At 35.8% G+C, this 20086-nt stretch overlaps 1 protein-coding gene across 1 annotated transcript in view; it reads right to left on the bottom strand.

The window, feature by feature from the left end:
- rau (RA domain-containing protein rau) overlaps positions 1-20086 on the bottom strand; it is a 142314-nt gene that overhangs the window by 7981 nt on the left and 114247 nt on the right. The window contains exon 2 of the mRNA XM_067765108.1: positions 475-648. Coding sequence (XP_067621209.1) covers positions 475-648 — 174 coding nt within the window. The remainder of the gene's footprint in view (positions 1-474; positions 649-20086) is intronic.

Here is a 20086-nt window from a genome sequence, read left to right as displayed (position 1 = left end):
ACTCAAACTGAGTGTCTATAGCTTTTGAGTGCTAATGGAAAATTCTTCTTCGCGTCAATATAATCGCTATGAGATGGGAACTTTTGGAGCTAAATTTCTTCATAATCTTGTAACCGATTTCAAAACAAAAAAATGTGTTGCGGATGCCTACATGGAAAATAACAAAAAACAGTTATTTGCATACGGCTAAATGCTTAAATACGACAAACGTTTCCTGCTTATTTATTATGAAACAAATCCATTTGTAAGCTACATGAATTTCCAAAAAAAAATCTGCAATCTCAAATACGTGAAATAACTGCTCCAAGCTAATTCTCACAGCAAACGCAGGGTTTGAACGGGCTTTGTGAGAGAAAAGCAAAGCTGAGATTTTTTTCAATTTAAAAGCATTCATATATATCTACATATTCCCATTCTTGAAAAATTGTTTTCCACGAATTTCTTGTAATCATTTTCATATTTCGCACAACTTACCTGAGGCAATTGTTCGCCTAAACTTGAGTAACTCGATGCACGTGAGGGTGTACGCTGTAATTCGGTAGGTGGTTCCGGACTGCCACACATCGATGAGGTGCAGGATGTAGATGAACGTAACGAAACAGAATCGGAACGATTGCGGAGTGGTGAAATTTGTACGTGTTTCAACATCTGCAAGAAAGAGGAACATAATATAAATTAGTAAAGGCGTACGGTTGATTAAAGCTTGCGTCAGTTTTTCAAATAACCCTTGTAAAGTTGAGCTAAATTAAAATAATTGCGTACAAGTGTAGGCGAGCACCGCTGTGCCTTTTTCACATATGCGCTTACTTGTCATCTATTGCAATGCCCCTCTTTTTTGATAAATGATTTACCCCATTGTGTGTTGCTTTCGCTCATTGTTCTCTTTTTTTTTTTTTTGTAAAAGCAAGACACACACAAAACAAGAACCCTTTCGTTAAAGGGTTTAAGTGCGTAAAGGACAAGAAGCATATGAAAGTCCGTGCATCAAAGTAATAAACTGTAGAAAAACAGGACGAAGAAAGGAAAATATAACAAAAGAGCACCACTTAAACTTGAAGTTGATGCATCCGTTCTATTCATGTCAATTATTGATGGAGTAATTCGCCAATATGTGTTTCCTTTTATTTTGCATTTTGGCCCCTTTCAATTTAATTTTCAAGCAAGCAATCTACAAATTTACCAAACCCTTAACAATTATTATAACTTTTTTCTTCAAAGGAAAATAAAATATCCGGATTCTTTCTGGAAATGATATACCAGGAACCAATGTGAATTGTTATACTTCATATGCAAATATAATCTTTTTTCAACATTTGTAAACTCTATTTTCTTGCTTGTAAATTGTATCTTTTTTTAATGTATTAGGGGCTACTTTTTATTTGTCATTTGTGTTTTTATTTATTTGTGTTTTCTTACTTGCCATTTTATGTGATTTGCCATTCGTTATTTGTCATTTGTAATTTTCCATTTGTTATTTGTAATTTATCGTTGGTCAGTTTTAATTTACCGTGCCGTTTGTCATTTACCATTTTTGGCCACTTGTCATTTATTTTTGAATTTTAACCTATTCTCAGTTGTTAGTTACCAATTTCCATTTGACATTTAATTGTCATTTGTTATTTTGTATTAATCAAAAATTTGTTTTGTCAATTGTACTTTGTCATTGTTATTTGTCTTTTTCCATGCTTTATTTGTCGTTTTCACTTCTACTCTGCTATTTGTCATTTGTCGTGTATGAATCTCAGTGATCATTGGTCACTTATCATTTGCAAAATGGAATTTGTCATTTGTTTTGTACCACTTTTCATGCGTAATCGGTTAGTTGACACTTGCCACCGGTCATTTGTGATTTTTAATAATACTTCTTATTTGATACTTGTCATTTATGATTTGCGATACATCATTTATCTTATTTCACATATATATAATGTGTTACTTGCCATTTAGTAATGTCAGTTGTCCTTTGTCAGTAGTCATTTGTCACTTGTAATTTGATATTTGATAATTGTCATTTGTAAGTTATCATATAGCCTTTGGTATTTGTGACTTGTCACTTGCTTTTAATCATATGTAATTTTTTCTTGACACTTGTCATTTGTAATATGTAATTTCTTACTCATAGTTTGTTATTCTTCATTTTTAGTTTTAAGGTGTCATTGTTAGTAACAGTTGTTACATGTAACGCTAATCTTGAGTTTCTTTATAATTGTACTAAGAAATTTATATATTTCCTACAAATCAATGATAACAACACCACTGTACTTATGAAAATACATATGTTTAAGTGCGTGATACATGCTAAATTTTGCAGGGAGCCTTTTGTCATCTGTGCCGAAAAGCGTATATCCATTTGTTCAAACACATACATTTGTATGTATGTAATTTGAAGTATTAGGGTGGACCAGCAGTTTTTGTATCGTTGTGGCCAGGAATTCCATTGAACCATAGAACCTACTACCCTAATATATATATTTACTCCGAAATAGGTACAATATATTCATATATATTACTTTATGTAAATCTTTTCAAACAAATTTCCGTTTGTGTGGAAGTGCATGACAAAGAGAACGCGAGGCGTGGCAGCAAGCACAGTAAATATGCCACTTAATGTTGCAAGCGTTTTTCAATGCTTGAGTACCGATATGTGGGCGCAGTTTGAGTGCTTTTTATTTCTTCTGTATTTTTTTCGTCTTATTTTTGATCATACTTTCTTCTTCATATTTTTTTATATTTTTTTGTATTTCATTCATTTCCATAAAATGATGCTGTCCCTTAATCGCCATTTATAAAGGAAATGTTGCAGCAAACGCATTGAGCGTCGTCACTTGTGTGGCATGTTGATGCCACTCCTTTTCCTCGCATATTCATCATATCATTGAGTATGCTTGATCTGACGAATCGAGCGTTGAAATTTTGTCTGATGTATACTTATGACGTTTACGCATCAAGCTTAATTTGGTAAAGTTGACGTTGATATATACGCAAAATTTTTAGATTGACTTTTGAAATGTTTGCATATTCAATTTAGAAAACGTGATAGCAGTGAAGTATGACGAATATTAGGTTTGCATATGTCTTCTTTATTTAAGATGTATCTAATTGCGTGGAAATAAAAAAATTACCGCCTAAAAGGATGCAATGTTTGTGTTATACCCTAAAAGTAATTTGGCTCAAATTATTTTGATATGTAAAACAGATTTAAGTTTTCTTTCTTAAATGAAAACTTTATTATCTATATATTTGTAAACAAATTTATTTAACTACACCATACCTTACGAAGAAGTTCAAATTATTTGCGAAACATTTGTCATTCCTTGAGTAATAAATAAATGCGCTTGATTTCACCAAACAGTTTTTCAAGAAATTTATTCTCTGAAATTAGCTTTCCACGAAGTAAAAGGTGTTACAAAAAAGCGCTCAAACTCCTTTCTTCTTTAGAACTTTCAAAATTCTTGGGTATATAACTCGAACCATATCTACTGAACTATTTTGCATACTTTTAGGGGCATATATACATCAAGCACTTCTATCTTAGGTTGAAAGAAGCGTTTGCCAATGAAATGGTTTCTTGTTATTAAAAGCACAATTTTTCGGTTTGCATAAAACATAGCAGTAATTTTATTCAAAATCGCTTTAGGTCTCTAGCTTTAAGAATATTGAGATTGAAAATACCTTATGATTAGGTGTTTAGAATGAAGACTAAATGTATGCAATGCGTTTAGATGTGTTTTTTGACTATTGTTACTAAATATTCATTCCTTTTTTCAGGAAAAATAAGTAAACGTTATGTAATTTAGATGTGTTATATATAGAACGTGAACTTTTGAAAATACGTTTGATTGCACATACTTTCAGACTGCACAAAGTCGAGCAGGACTTTAAGCTATTTTTATAGAGAAAAACACGCCAACCATCATCTATTCTTGCTTTTTAATTAAATAAGTAAGGATATATTTCCGTAAATTGCGTCTAAAAGTATGCTAACACTTTCTATATTCTTCCTCCAATAAAGTGGCATTTTTACGAGAAGTAAAAATCATATAAACCAAAAGTGTTGAAATTAATCCAAATAATGGATACTATGTGCTTACTTCATCTGGACTCCTATTATTTTTAGCTCTAGACATATTTTTCGTAAATCGCCTAAAAGTATGCTTACTTTAATGCTGCACCTAAATGTGGCCTTGGGTCCCTAGTGTCCGGTCAGTCCAGCAACCAATCTGCACATGTGAACTTTAGCTACTGCCCAGCTTTCAAAATAAAACGGAAAATACTCCTTTGAGGCCTAAATGAGCAAAACTAACCGTGAAAGAAATAAGTAAGCTTTATGACTCGATTAAAACTAAATTAACATTTGTGACTCGTTTCTAATGCGTAATTTGCATATTTTTTTTTACTAAGAAAAGTAACTTTTAAGGTAAGCGACGCTATTTGGAGCTATTAAATAGTAATTTTTCGGATATTTATACGCATAAAGAGAACGAATCCGATGAATTTGAAGGGGTTTTGTGAGAAATTTTGTATGACTTTATTAACTAAAACAAGGGTGGTGGTAGAGACAAAATTGGAGCCTTTCATTTTGTTTAAATTTGATTACACCCTATATCTGAAAATTTTACACAAATTTGCTTTAAATATTATATACAACAGCAATCAGAAAAATAGCAGTGATAAAAGAAATTAAAAATCTCAAAAATCAATACTGTAACGAACATATATGTAATACTTCTATATTGCTACAAAAAGCTAAGTACATTCCCCTACATCAGAGTGCCGATATATTGCTGTTTACATGTTTTTGTTTTTGTATTCAATAATCGAATATACCAAAATTTAAGTTTTTCCTTATCACACTTATGCTGCTACAATCACAAAAATTTTATAGGCTCTCTTGCTTTGATTTCGCATCCAAAACACATTGCGAGCATTTTCTATTAGCAATATAGGAGTATGGTAACGAATTTCGTGCAATTCCGCTTATTTGCAACCTTCTACTGACGTTCGAATCACCAAACGGTTGAATAAATAACTCCCTTATTCAATAATGCAAAATGGCCTATATGGTACTTCACAATAACACTTCTACTGCTCAACAGATAGCGTGCTTAAATCAAACTCAATCATCGTGCCTCAGCTGCTGCCGCTTTTATACTTTTTGGTATCCTCGTTGACATATTTCTAGGCGTTTCTATTTCTAGAATTTGCTACCAGCTATAAAATTACCAGCTATAACATAACTACAGATGCACGTTATAGCTTCTCATATGCGCGTGTATATGTGAGTGATACTTCCACAGATAATTGCCTACTTTTACGAGCCTCTCAGATAAGTGTTTGTGCGTCTTTCTCCGCTGCGTGTACGTACATATGTGTAGACGTAATGATTGAATCGTTTATGTAGATACAAGTGACCCCTGCTTTATTGTTGTTTTGGCTTCATTTACTTAGCATCAGACTAGTGATGTGAGTATCACTTAGTGTCACTAATATTCGTCATAATACGAATTTTGAGAGACCTATAACTCGAACTTTGTTGGACTAAAATTGTTTCGGCTACAAAACAGCATAATCAAAAATTATGTGAAACTCTAAATTAAAAGTTCATAGTGTTCGTAAAATTTTCTGGAATTTCCGAATTTTATCGAAAACCTTTTTGAGAGTGGTTTGCATAGTTTCAGTTAAAATAATCATATAAATTTTTTCTTAAACTATCGAAAATAGTAAAAAGAGGATTTAGTTGACGAAATTTTATAAAAATTGCTACGGTTATGTTATTGCACACTACTGTACATCACTACTTTCCACATTTCTAATTCAAGCACAAAAATATTTAATCCGTAAAATTGCTCATCTTCATAAATGACAAAATACAGAAAGCTTTCATTAACTTTTTGCTCGTAACATTTGTTATGTACTTTATATTTGAATTTTTTATTAGGTAAGTGACTTTTTGCATAATTGCACTTCATATGCTAATTATGCGTGCTATTAAAAATAAATATAAATAAAGAAGCAGGAAAAAATGGAAAAAGGATTATGACATAATGCAGGATGATGAGATGTGCTTGCACATGAAAAACTGGAAAAAAACAAAAATACAGTAACTTAAAAGCATGTATGTTTGCAACTAAAAAGTGCTTTTATGCATTTAAAAAACTGACACACACACAACTATATAAAGCAATTGAAAGGCTCTAACATACGCACGCACACAGTCGCAAATGCTTTACCTACCGCATCCATATGTACTCTCAAGCTCATCTAAGCAAAAACATATGCTTCTAACGAATTAGGTAACATAACGGCACTAAGTAGCTGAACAGCTTTGCAGGATAAACAAATGAAACAATCAACACACAGAGCCCGACAAAAAAGGTACAGAGGACGAAAAGAGAGCAGGGTAAGAGCAAGCATATTTTTACCTGCCACCGCTTAAGCTGTTTATTCCAAAACTTTTGCTTTTGCACAACTTTGTAAGTGAAAGCGCAAATGTCGTTTTTATACTCAGTTGAGCAGAGCTCACAGACTATATTAACTTTGATTGGATAACGGTTGGCTGTACAGGTATAAAGGAATCGAGATAGATATAGACTTCCATATATAAAAATCAACAGTATCGAAAAAAAATTTGATTGAGCCATGTCCGTCCGTCCGTCCGTCTGTCCGTTAACACGATAACTTGAGTAAATTTTGAGTTATCTTGATGAAATTTGGTATGTAGTTCCTGGGCACTCATCTCAGATCGCTATTTAAAATGAACGATATCGGACTATAACCACACTCACTTTTTCGATATCGAAAATTTCGAAAACCAGAAAAAATGCGATAATTCATTGCCAAAGACAGACAAGACGATGAAACTTGGTAGGTGTGTTGACCTTGTGACGCAGAATAGAAACTTAGTAAAATTTTGGACAATGGGCGTGGCACCGCCCACTTTTAAAAGAAGGTAATTTAAAAGTTTTGCAAGCTGTAATTTGGCAGTCGTTGAAGATATAATGATTAAATTTTGCAGGAACGTTACTCCTATTACTATATGTATGCTTAATAAAAATTAGCAAAATCGGAAAACGACCACGTCCATTTAAAAAAAAAATTTTTTTAAGCCAATTTTAACAAAAAATTCAAAATCTTTACAGTATATAAGTAAATTATATCAACATTCGACTCCAGTACTGATATTGTGCAATAAAATACAAAACTAAAAAAAAATTCAAAATGGGCGTGGCTCCGCCCTTTTTCATTTACCAATCCTTGTGAAATTTGGTAGGAGCTTAGATTCTAGGACGATAACTGTTTTCTGTGAAAAAGGGCGAAATCGGTTGAAGCCACGCCCAGTTTTTTTACACAGTCGTCCGTCTGTCCTTCCGCTCGGCCGTTAATACCATAACTTGAGCAAAAATATATATATCTTTACTAAACTCAGTTCTCGTACTTATCTGAACTCACTTTGTATTGGTGTAAAAAATGGACGAAATCCGACTATGACCACGCCCACTTTTTCGATATCGAAAGTTAGGAAAAACTAAAAAAATGCGATAATTCTATACGAAATACGAAAAAAGGGATGAAACATGATAATTGGATTGGTTTATTGACGCAAAATATAACGTTAGAAAAAACCTTTTTAAAATGGGTGTGACACCTACCATATTAAGTAGAAGTAAATGAAAAAGTTCTGCAGGGCGAAATCAAGGGCTTTAAATCTTGGCAGGAATACCGTTCGTGGTATTACATATATAAATAAATTAGCGGTACCCGACAGATGATGTTCTGGGTCACCCTAGTCCACATTTTCGTCGATATCTCGAAAACGCCTTCACATATACAACTACCACCACTCTCTTTTAAACCCCTCATTAATACCTCTAATTTGATACCCATATCGTACAAACACATTATAGAGTCACCCCTGGTCAACCTTTATGGCGATATCTCGAAAAGGCGGCCAACAATAGAACTAAGGCCCACTCCCTCTTAAAATGCTCTTTAATACCTTCCATTTTATACCCATGTCATACAAACACATTCCAGGGTTACCCTAGGTTCATTTTCCTACATGGTGATTTTCCCTTATTTTGTCTCCATAGCTCTCAACTGAGTATGTAATGTTCGGTTACACCCGAACTTAGCCTTCCTTACTTGTTATTTTTGTTTTTGATAGAAATACTTAATTATAAATGTGCCACTTTTTTTTAGTGAGAGATAAAATGTTTACCTCCATGCTGAAAAAGGTGTGTTGTCGTTGCCATTTCAATTTTTCGCTAAGCTATTTACACATCTAATTGGTTGGGGTATGCAGCTAGACAAAGCGCCTAAAAGTATGTTACAAAGTAATTGCATGCATAATATGTCAATTTAGAATAAGTTTTGACATTTTAATGCACTTAAATTTTATTTATGCACTACTTGCCACTTGGGAAATGAAAGCATTTAGGAAAAGAAAAAAAAGTTTAGCTTTTGCAAATGTACAGCAGCGAACAGAAAAATAGCAATAGCAATTTTTTTCAAATTTCAACAATTAAATTCTGACTTATTTATTACCGTTAGTTAAAGCTAAAAAGTCCATGAATTTTGTAACTTATTTTATACAAATCAATATCGAAAATGTGCTTCAAAAATTTTGAAAATTTCGAGTTAACTTAACGAAAGTTTTAAACTTTTGATTTAGAGTTCTCTAAACTTTTCTGAGTATGCAGTTCGATTGTTTAATCAATTTTAGTCTAACAAAGTGCAAGTAATTGGTCTTTCAACATTTGTACTGATTTCCATAAATTGTTTTTCGAAAGGATTTTTTGACTTTCTTCCATACAAAGTGTGAACATATTCTTTTCTTTAATGGAAGAAAATCGAAAATACCCTTCAGAAAAAAATTTTACAAAAATCAATGCGAATTTTGACAGATCTATAACTTGTACTTTATATTGAAAACTCTTTAATTTCCAAACAAATTTCTGCCAATTACCTCACTGTGCGTCATGCCGCCTACACGACATTAGTGCAAGGTTCAATTGCAAAGTGGCGCTCAAGCTGCTCATACTTTTTTATTTCGTCTACTTCCATGAAAACAAAACTTAAATTAAAAAACTAAAAAGAACAAAAAAAATGCAATTTAACAACAAAAAGTGCATGTTGCACTTTGCAGCATCAATTAGTCGCTTGCATTGAAATGTTGCCGCCTCTGTTGTACATTCGAACTGAGTTTGTTTGTATTTGAGCTTTGCGGGCGTTTGCCTTTTTGTTGTTTTTTTTACAAATGCTGGATTCACTTGCTAATACATTGCTGCTATGACTTTATGTGGTTCCCAAATTTTGTTTCCTACAATTATTATGTTTATGTTTGTCAGCAACAACAACAAACATGCATATGTTGGCTTGTATCGACGCGGCATCCCTCATGCATTTGGTTGCAAATACTCCCATGCTCTGGAAAGTTAGAGCAATTAAAATGTTCCACACAACGAAACCACAACTGGCTACAATTACAGCAACAATGCAAGCATATATTAATAAATAATAAAGCGACAACAAGTGCTTGGCTTGCATGTTGACAACCAATAGTTGCATATGAGCAATTTAATAAAGCTACTGAATGAAAAAATATTTTTTTCACACTCGCTTTTTTGAACTTTATTATTCGTGTTGGTGTTATCTATACATTAAGCCTCAGCATAGTTATCTTTGTCCAGTGTTCAGAGGGAGAGTGAGAGAGTTTTATAGGAAAGTCCCGTGGGACTCACTTTTTCCTTTGGTCTACATAATTAATGCACACTAATTTTTGCATAAGTTATATTTATTGCATGTTTTCGTGGAATTTCATTATTCCTAATAAAACTGTTTATATTACATAGCATATTTTTTTATCATTTATTATAATAGGCGCGGGAATTTTAAGGCCGAATAATGCAGCACATAGATAGCAAAAGTCTTACGCTACTGTAGCTACAGACAGTTTACTTCAAAATCCACTGCAAATAGAAGACGTGAAAAATTGTCCATTCCAATATCTGTGTTATCGATAAAAATACTGTAGGAAATCTCAAGAAATTCTCGATAACTCTGCGCATTCTGTTATCGTTCGCATCAGTGAACTATCGAGTTAATAACTCAAATGTGCTGTATGCAAACCCTTCTTCATTTACAGCACTACTATCATGTGGTGTTCCAGGGGGTGGGGGGGGGGGGGACTTTTTTTGTATTGACTGTAATGAAGTATATAATACTAATCTACATAGTACTTTGTTATCACACAACGGATTTTTACTCATTTTTAATTTTTCTTGCTTTTTTACGTTATTATTATATATATTTAGAAAAATTATACCGTGGTGTGATGGTAGCGTGCTCCGCCTACCACACCGTATGCCCTGGGTTCAAGCCCCGGGCAAAGCAACATCAAAATTTTAGAAATAAGATTTTTCAATTAGAAGAAAATTTTTCTAAGCGGAGTCGCCCCTCGGCAGTGTTTGGAAAGCGCTCCGGGTGTATTTCTGCCATGAACAGCTCTCAGTGAAAACTCATCTGCTTTGCAGATGCCGTTCGGAGTCGGCATAAAACATGTAGGTCCCGTCCGGCCAATTTGCAGGGAAAATCAAGAGGAGCACGACGCAAATTGGAAAAGAAGCTCGGCCTTAGATCTCTTCGGAGGTTATCGCGCCTTACATTTGTTTTTTATTTTTGTTTAGAAAAAAAGTTCCCCCCTCCCCCGTCGCCTCCCCCTAGAACGTAAAAAAGCAAGAAAAATTAAAAATTAGTAAAAATCCGTTTTGTCATAAGAAAGTACTATGTAGATTAGTATTATATACTTCATTACAGTCAATACAAAAAAAGTCCCCCCCCCCCCCACATGGAACCGCGCATGCTATTATAGTAGTAGTACTTTACAATCCAAATTATTCGCCTACTCCACTTGCAACGTGTTAAAATCCACACTGCGCTGCTTATATACTCTCAGTTGCCACCTTCGTCTATTTCTGCCAGGGTATTTATTTTTCGCGAAGAGCCTTCTTGATTAGTTGCTTATTTACTTCACTCCTATACCTGCATCTCATATTCATTTCTGCCTTATACTTATTTACTTCTGTTATTGATCGCTTACCATCAATAAAAAAATTTATACCGATATACTTTTTATTATCATTTCCACACTGATAAACTTTCTATCTATTTGCCCTATTGACATCCTTTCCGTAATGACATCCCAATCCGTTTGGGAGAATTCCAAAGGAGACAGGAGTTGCATATTGTAACGAATTTTTATTTGCAAATCCTCTTATTTGCAATCCTCTGCTAAGTTCGAATCACTAAACTGTTGAATAAATAACTCCAATTTGTAATAATGCAAAATGGCCTTTATTAAAGTACTTCACAATACACTCAAACTGTGCAACGAATAGCTTAATAACCAAACTGATATCTTAAAGGAAACTGATTTTCAAAATAATAGTGCTATTACTCGCTAGATATCGTCTTACTCGTAACTGCTTGACAATTCAAATCAAACTGAATTACTTCTTACTCGCCTGCATCGCTTTTATAGTTTACGCTGCATACTTCTAGGCTCTTCGATTTCCAGAAGTTACTAGTTGTTTCGGCTACAAAATCGCCGCCACAACTACGTGCACAAATTATTGCTCTCTCTTGTGACAACTCAGATAAGGTATATGCATGTGTTTGTAGTTTACAGTCTCCCGCACACACATAAGCGTATAAGTAAATTCATCGGTGTGTGACATCTCATCTCTTGCTGCCTTGTATGTAAATGTTGCTCGTCGGAATGTGTACATATGTGTAGACGCAATTATTGATTCATTTATGTAGATACATAATGATTGAATTATTGATGTGCATTCACGTCACTGCTTAGATCGGCTTAGAGCTGGCAGCACTCCTTAGTTTTGCTAATATTCGTAACACTGCCCTCCACCTAAGTCTGATCGTCCCGATCAGACAAATCTCTCGATCTAAACGCTGCTAATCTCTCCAAATGAACCACTTTCATTTTGGTTCGTGGTTTGGTAGTGGTTTGTATGCGGTACACTACATCGTTGATCCGTTTTACAACTTTGTATGGGCCTTCCCAGTTACACTGCAATTTCGGGGACAAACCTTTTTTTCGTTGTGGGTTGTATAGCAGCACCAAATCTCCTTCCTGAAACCCTTCCGAATTAATTGCTTTATCGTACCTCGCTTTCATCTTGTCACTCATAATCTTTGCTCGTTGCCTTACCAGATCGTGTATCTCTCTCAGCTCTTCTTCTAAGACATCAGTGGATTTCTTGACATTCCTCTCCGCATCGGCATCTATCCCATACTTCAAATCAGCTGGCAGTCGAAGGTCATTGCCAAAAATTACCTTTGCGGGAGTTTGGCCCGTTGTGTCATGTACTGCCGATCGGTAGGCCATCAAGAATAATGATATGTGTGTATCCCAGTCCTTATGGTACTTGTGGACTACTTTCCTTAAATGCTCCTCCAATGTTCTATTGAAACGTTCCACCATACCATCGGACTGAGGATGCAATGCAGTTGTCCGTGTTTTTCGAATGCCCAACTTCTTGCACAGTTCTTGGAACACAGCTGATTCAAAATTCGTGCCTTGGTCAGAATGTAACTCCATTGGTACACCATACCTTGCAACCCATTCGTTTTTAACCACTTCTGCTACTGTTTCTGCTTCTTGGTTTGGGATTGGGTATACCTCTGGCCATTTACTGAAATAATCCATAACCACCAGTACGTATTTGTTTCCGCGGTTGCTAGTAGGAAATGGACCTGCGACATCCATGGCGATCCTTTCAAATGGTGCACCTGAAATATACTGCTTCATCTGGCCACGACTTCGGGTTTTGGGCCCTTTCGCTCTGTTGCATACCTCGCAATTGGCAATCCACTCGGTGACCGACTGACGGCAACCAACCCAATAGAATCTCTGCTTAATTTTCTCGAGTGTCTTCGTGATTCCAAGATGGCCTCCACTTGGACCATTGTGCAACTCGCTGAGCACGTCAGGAATCCTCTTTCTGGGAACAACTATAAGTTTCTTCTTGCACTGACCATCCTCACTCTCCCATACTCGATGCAAGCAACCGGATATCAATTCCAAACTGTTCCACTGTGCCCAATATGACTTCGCAATGGGACTCTCTGCTGACATATCCTCTCTGCTTGGTCTTTCGTTTCGTTCGAGCCCTTGCATAACATGTGACAGATCTGTATCTTCTAGCTGACACTTTCTTAGTTGTTCCTTGTCCCATTCATCCGTACACGTTATAGTCATTAGCCGGACATCTATAATGTCTTCTTTAGCCTCGGCCTTTGAACAGTGCTTGCATTCCAAACTACATGGCCTTCGTGACATTGCATCGGCATTTCCATGGGTACTACCTTTTCGATGCTCAATGGAAAAGTCATAGCTTTGAAGTCGCTCGATCCACCGTGCCAATTGTCCTTCCGGATTACGGAACTGCAGAAGCCATTTCAATGCTGCGTGATCTGTCCTGACATGGAATCGCTGGCCGTAGAGGTATTTGTGAAAATGTTTAATGCACTCTACCAATGCCAACAGCTCTCTCCGCGTAACACAGTAGTTCCTCTCTGGTTTTCCAATCGAACGGCTGTAATATGCAACTACCTTCTCCTGTCCATCGACCAGTTGTGATAAAACGCCTCCTATAGCATATCCACTTGCATCTGCATCTAGAATAAATGTTGCTCCTGGAATCGGATATGCTAACATTGGGGCAGTGCACAAACGCTCCTTCAATGTTTGGAAAGCCACTTCTTGCTCCTTCTTCCATTCAAAAGCTTTGCTTTTTCTTGTAAGCTCATGGAGGCTATGGGCTACGCTGGAAAAATTTGGTACAAATCGGCGGTAATATGTGCACAGCCCAAGAAAACTTCTCAATTCATGTAGATTCTGTGGTCTTGGCCAATCCTGTACAGCCTCTATTTTTTCGTTCGCAGTGCAGATGCCCTCTGTCGTTACCTTGTGACCCAAATAATTGACTTCCTTTTTAAACAGCGCACACTTTTTGGGACTTAACTTCAGACCAGCGCCAGCTATTCTCTGGAAAACTTCCTCCAAGTTCTTAAGATGTTCATCAAAGTTCTTGCCCAATACGATGATGTCGTCCAGGTACACCAAGCATGTTTTCCAATGTAGTCCTTTCAGTACCTGGTCCATGAGTCTCTCAAAAGTAGCTGGTGCATTACAAAGTCCAAAAGGCATCACTGTAAATTGCCAAAGACCATCACCGACACTGAAGGCTGTTTTCTCTTTATCTTCCTCCTTCACCTCCACTTGCCAGTAGCCGCTTTTCAAGTCCAGCGTGGAAAACCATTTCGTACCAGATAGCGAGTCCAGAGTGTCGTCAATTCTTGGCAATGGGTAGCTATCCTTTTTCGTTACGTCATTCAACTTCCGGTAGTCCACGCAAAACCTCATTTTTCCATCCTTTTTTTTTACAAGTACTACCGGTGAGCTCCATGGACTAGCTGATGGTTCGATGACGCCGCTGTCGTTCATTTCTTGAATGATTTGACTCACAACTTCCCGCTTCGCCAGTGGAACACTACGTGGAGCTTGACGGATCGGTCTCGCATCTCCAGTGTCAATTTGATGTTTCACAACGTTGGTGCGGCCTGGTTTAGAATCATCCTGGTCAAATATGTTCGCGTACTTTAGGAGCAGTTGTTTTGCCTTACTCTGATATGCTTCCTCTAGTCCCTGCATCCATGCCGTGATGTCATTTGAAAGATCAGTATTACTAGCTGAAACGTGTTGCTGGAGCTGTTCACAGTTAATAACCACTTCAGCCTCTTGGCATCTTCCCAAAATAGCTCCTTTAGTCAGTTTGAGTGGTGACTTGAACTCATTGAGTACTCTTACCGGAATACGTCCATCTTGTTTTGTCATAGCCAGGGTTTTTCCTACAAGTATGTTTAGTGCTGATTTGTTTGCTGCTTCGACAACCCACAATTTGTTTGTCCCACAATCTCCATCAACCTTTGCCCAGATGACTGCTTCGGATTTTGGTGGTATTTGCTGACTCTCTTCCACCAGCACTCGTTTACTGCTGTAGCCTCTCTCGTAGCCGAAATTAAGTGGTACATCCATGTTTTTATATCGCATCGTCTTGCTTTGCATGTCGATCTTGATGCCCTGGTCGATTAAGAAGTCCACTCCAATTATGATTTCATCAACAATTTCTGCCACTATAAAATTGTGTACTACCATGACGTTCCCAATTGCGACTTCACATTCTACTTCTCCAATTACCTGGGTGTCCTCTCCCGTGGCTGTACGTAATCTTGCTCCAAGCAATGGTCTTATCTTTTTGTTGACTAAATCCGCTCGAATGATAGAATGAGATGCACCCGTATCTACAGTCAATAACCGTTGCTTTCCGTCCACATGTCCTCCAACAGTAAGGTTGCTCGATCTTCTTCCAATCTGCGAGATAGAGATTATGGGGCATTCAATTGCGGGAGCCAGCTGTCGCCCCTTGCGGCTGACTCGATTTAGTTTAACGATTGAGTGGTCTTGGATATTTGCTCATCACCTTCTGCTCTGCGTTTACGACCACCCACATTGTTGGAGCTATTGGGACCGCTGCTGCAATGTCGTGCAATATGACCTGGGTTGCCGCACTTGAAACATTTAATAACTCCGGCATTTTTCTGTTGTGATCCCTTCAGTGCTTCCATTGCCTCTCGTAGCCGTGCCTGAAGTTCAAGTTTAACGCCGCTTGTATTCAATCCACGGCTCTCCAACTCCTTCTTTAGTTGCTGGATCTTCAATTCACTGAACTTTGCCATGTCGTTGTTGTCCTCTGGAATTTATTCAACAATTCCTCTTCTGACACCAATTGTAACGAATTTTTATTTGCAAATCCTCTTATTTGCAATCCTCTGCTAAGTTCGAATCACTAAACTGTTGAATAAATAACTCCAATTTGTAATAATGCAAAATGGCCTTTATTAAAGTACTTCACAATACACTCAAACTGTGCAACGAATAGCTTAATAACCAAACTGATATCTTAAAGGAAACTGATTTTCAAAATAATAGTGCTATTACTCGCTAGATATCGTCTTACTCGTAACTGCTTGACAATTCAAATCAAACTGAATTACTTCTTACTCGCCTGCATCGCTTTTATAGTTTACGCTGCATACTTCTAGGCTCTTCGATTTCCAGAAGTTACTAGTTGTTTCGGCTACAAAATCGCCGCCACAACTACGTGCACAAATTATTGCTCTCTCTTGTGACAACTCAGATAAGGTATATGCATGTGTTTGTAGTTTACAGTCTCCCGCACACACATAAGCGTATAAGTAAATTCATCGGTGTGTGACATCTCATCTCTTGCTGCCTTGTATGTAAATGTTGCTCGTCGGAATGTGTACATATGTGTAGACGCAATTATTGATTCATTTATGTAGATACATAATGATTGAATTATTGATGTGCATTCACGTCACTGCTTAGATCGGCTTAGAGCTGGCAGCACTCCTTAGTTTTGCTAATATTCGTAACAATATGATACATCAATCAGGAAAGGCGTGGACAAAACCTTTGGCTGCAAAATTTCTAAGATCAGTAACAGCGGATTTGGGGATTGTGAGCTGCAAAAAGAAACGGTCGAGCACATTCTGTATTCGTGTCATGCGCTCACGAAGTCAAGGCTCTTGTAATGTAAATGCGTACCAAGTCCTAATCGTTGAGCAGCTCTAAAAGGAAATAGGAACCTAAAAGAATGCAACAATAAAAACGGACTTTCTCCGGACGTTATGGCGTGCATCAAATGTTGCATATTTTCCGGCGCTTCTCATAAACTTTAATTAATTTTTGGTTAGGAGGCTACATCGACAGTTTAAGCTGAAGTCCTACTGGTCGACTGCAGTTTCAACAAAAAAAATATTCTTATGTTATTGAAAATTTACAAAAACTGAATGAATTAAAACACAAACAAGATTTAAGCAAATAATTCTATTTAATTTAGATTTCCCTTTTAATGTTTTAAGTTAGATCCTTTCATTTTACACTCAGTTTAAACAAATAAAAACTAATACGTATGTTGAGTAAGTTTTCTACTAATTAGTTCAAAACTTTTTGCAAAATCATACACGCATACATGCATACCAAGTATGTGTTGATGTAATTAGAAGTCATTGCACTAGCCATTTATTTAGCCCAAGAACCAGCCATGCGATATCAGTTAAAGTTCTCACCTAAATAACTCTTTTGTCATTAAGGAATTTAGAAACTTTACTTACTTAGATAGTAGCGAAAAATGAAGAAAAAGCAATAAAAAACTTTTGCGAAAATTACTGATAAAGCAGACTTCCGAACGAAAGCAAAATGGGCTAAGGGAGCATGTATTTTTATGCTAGAATACGATAAGCAAGCAAAAGTGCCGAGACTCATTATGCGGGCATATGAATGCATACTCGAGTGCAAAGCGTGGGTGGAGAAATGAACGTGAGTGCAGAAAGGAAGCACAACGGTCTCATGACGACAAGGGAGATTGTAATGCATGAAGTGCTTTAGTACAATATTTTTAAAGCGAGTTGCAAAAATTAGAAGTCGATAGATAGTGAATAGCAAAAATTAGTGCATTGAATGAACTCGATAAAAGAAACAGACTTGGTTCAGTACGCCCTAATGAAATTCGCGTGACTTAGTAGACCTTGAGCCAATTTCACCATCTTCCGTTATTAACTTACTTATCTAGAAGTTAACGAAATTTTCGTTTTCTCTATGCTTACTGAAGCATCGACTGTCAGTTAAGTGCAAGGCAAAAGCGTAAACAATAGTCAGCTGTTTTCCTGTTTTTTGAGAATTCACAATAGAATGCAATATATTCCACAAATATTCACAATTAACGATTTAACTGAGAGTTGATCACCTTGTGTTTTTAAAAACCAAAATGTTAAATGAAGCTATCTTAAGTATTGCTATCATCCAGTTATATTCTAACTTAACTGGAGTTGGTGAAAACGGCCCTTAAGCAACGTCAGTATTGAGCCGCATTATGAGTACGAAGCGTGTTAAAGCTTTCTTTTGCAACTCTTTTACAAAAGAATGCTACTAATGTTTTCAAAAAGGGGGACATTCGTACACAACTATGTAAATGTGTAGAAAAAATTTTGCTAAAGAAATATTTGCGCTTAAAAAAATGATGAAATTGATGTATTACCTTGCGTTCGCGCTTCGAAGCCACTAGATAAGCATTATAATAATTTGCAGAAATGTTGCACGTTCAACTTGCAATTGCTGTTAATGAGCTTTTTATGCAAATATTTCGCATAAATATCTTTCACTAATATAAACATGCAATTTTATGTTTTTTTACATATTGATTTGCATATTTGTATGATTAAGGAAACATATGTCACACTAAAAATTAGCTTGACGTTCATAAACGCTGCATGTTTAACCCTTTAAGGTTCAAGGGAACAAATTCGTACGTGGTTTTGATCTATTAGTACATTAATGTTTTGATAAATGAATCGTTTTCTATTCAAATATATTTATATGACACTCGTATTTCTTTTAACACATTCACGCTATAAAGTAAAATTTGAAAAATGGTGTTTGTCATACAATTTTATAGCAACTAAAAGCTTCGTTATAGCTAAACTAGATTGCAAGCTTGAAAACTCCTTCGATTTTTTGCCAAGAAAATAAAGGTTTGAACTGCTATAAAAATTATGGTAACTTTTTGTAAGTTATAAGATTATTTATAGCAACATAAAACTATAGAAACCTGTATCAATTTTTTTTGTTTTTATATTTACAAAAATTTTAAACACCAAGAAATTTGAGAAACGAGTATACTATACAATTTTATAGGAGCTTTAAAGTGTAGTTGGATGTTGATATTGAAAAGTTTTTAAGAAAATAAATAGCCAATAGTAATATAAAATATAGATTTTTTTATAAATTATGTAATTGCTGCAACGCCAAATTGTAGCTTGGTCAAGGTCGGTTAGTATAGACCTCATATAGAGTGAAGTCCATAGTCTTACCAGTTTGTGAAACGACTAAACTGAAAACCCTATCAAAAACCCAGAGTTTTGTTGTAAACAAACTCCATCCCCTTGTCGAATACCAAGTTCAGCGAAACTAAACATCATGACTTTGCTATAAAATATTATAGCAACATTGTTCAGGATCATTGAGCTTAAATATTTATCTATGCACTCTCATAAAATTCTGTAAAACAATGCGAAATTACAAAGCTAAAAAAGTTTATTTTAATTTTGTTTTCTTTTTTTGCGAACATGTTTCATTATTACTTAAAATAATTAACATCCGTTTGCTTTTTGTAAATATGTATTACACAAACTTTCCAGCCAATTATCGTTCATAATTTCGGTTACGCTTCAGCTAATGTCAGCTATAAAACGTCATAAGCCACTCACATGACAATATGACAGGCAATAATTGTAATGTACAGTGATATGCTTATTAGTGTGTGGCAAAAAAACATAAAACTCATCACTTATAATAAAAGAACGATACAAAAAGCTTTTTCAATTAAAGATCTCAGTAAAAATTTAGCTAAACTAATTCTTCAATAATGATAGTTTAAAGCCCTGCTTTTCTAAAGCAGTTCCTTGAAGGTTTTATTAATTTTATTTGTAACGATCCAGTGGCACTAATCAAGTTCTGTTGAACGATCCTAGAATTATTCTACAAAATTTGGATTAAAAATATTGTGGCAATTATTAGCATTTCTAACATCGCTGTGCTGTTAGTAAATAAACACAACGACACTTACACACATACATAGAAGGCGACGAAGAATATTTCCCACACATAACCAACAGCTTAAAGCAAAGGTAATCACACATACACATATCTAGTCATCAGCTAAGAGCCGAAGTTGTTACTCACACATACACACGCATATATGTAACTAAATAACCAAGTATGAGATACAACTGTTCTAGATTGCATGTTCATGAAAAGTTCAGACCTTAGGAGAAATATGCGAACGAGGCAACAGAGAGTATGAAAGCAGCGCAACATGAGGAATAACTAATCAGTTTGATTTAAGCACGCTATTAGTGAAGT

Source organism: Eurosta solidaginis, chromosome 2, assembly GCF_040869045.1.
Source record: "Eurosta solidaginis isolate ZX-2024a chromosome 2, ASM4086904v1, whole genome shotgun sequence".
NCBI lineage: Eukaryota > Metazoa > Arthropoda > Insecta > Diptera > Tephritidae > Eurosta > Eurosta solidaginis.
The sequence above is the reverse complement of the archived record's forward strand: the minus strand, read 5'-3'. Positions and strand labels throughout refer to the sequence as shown.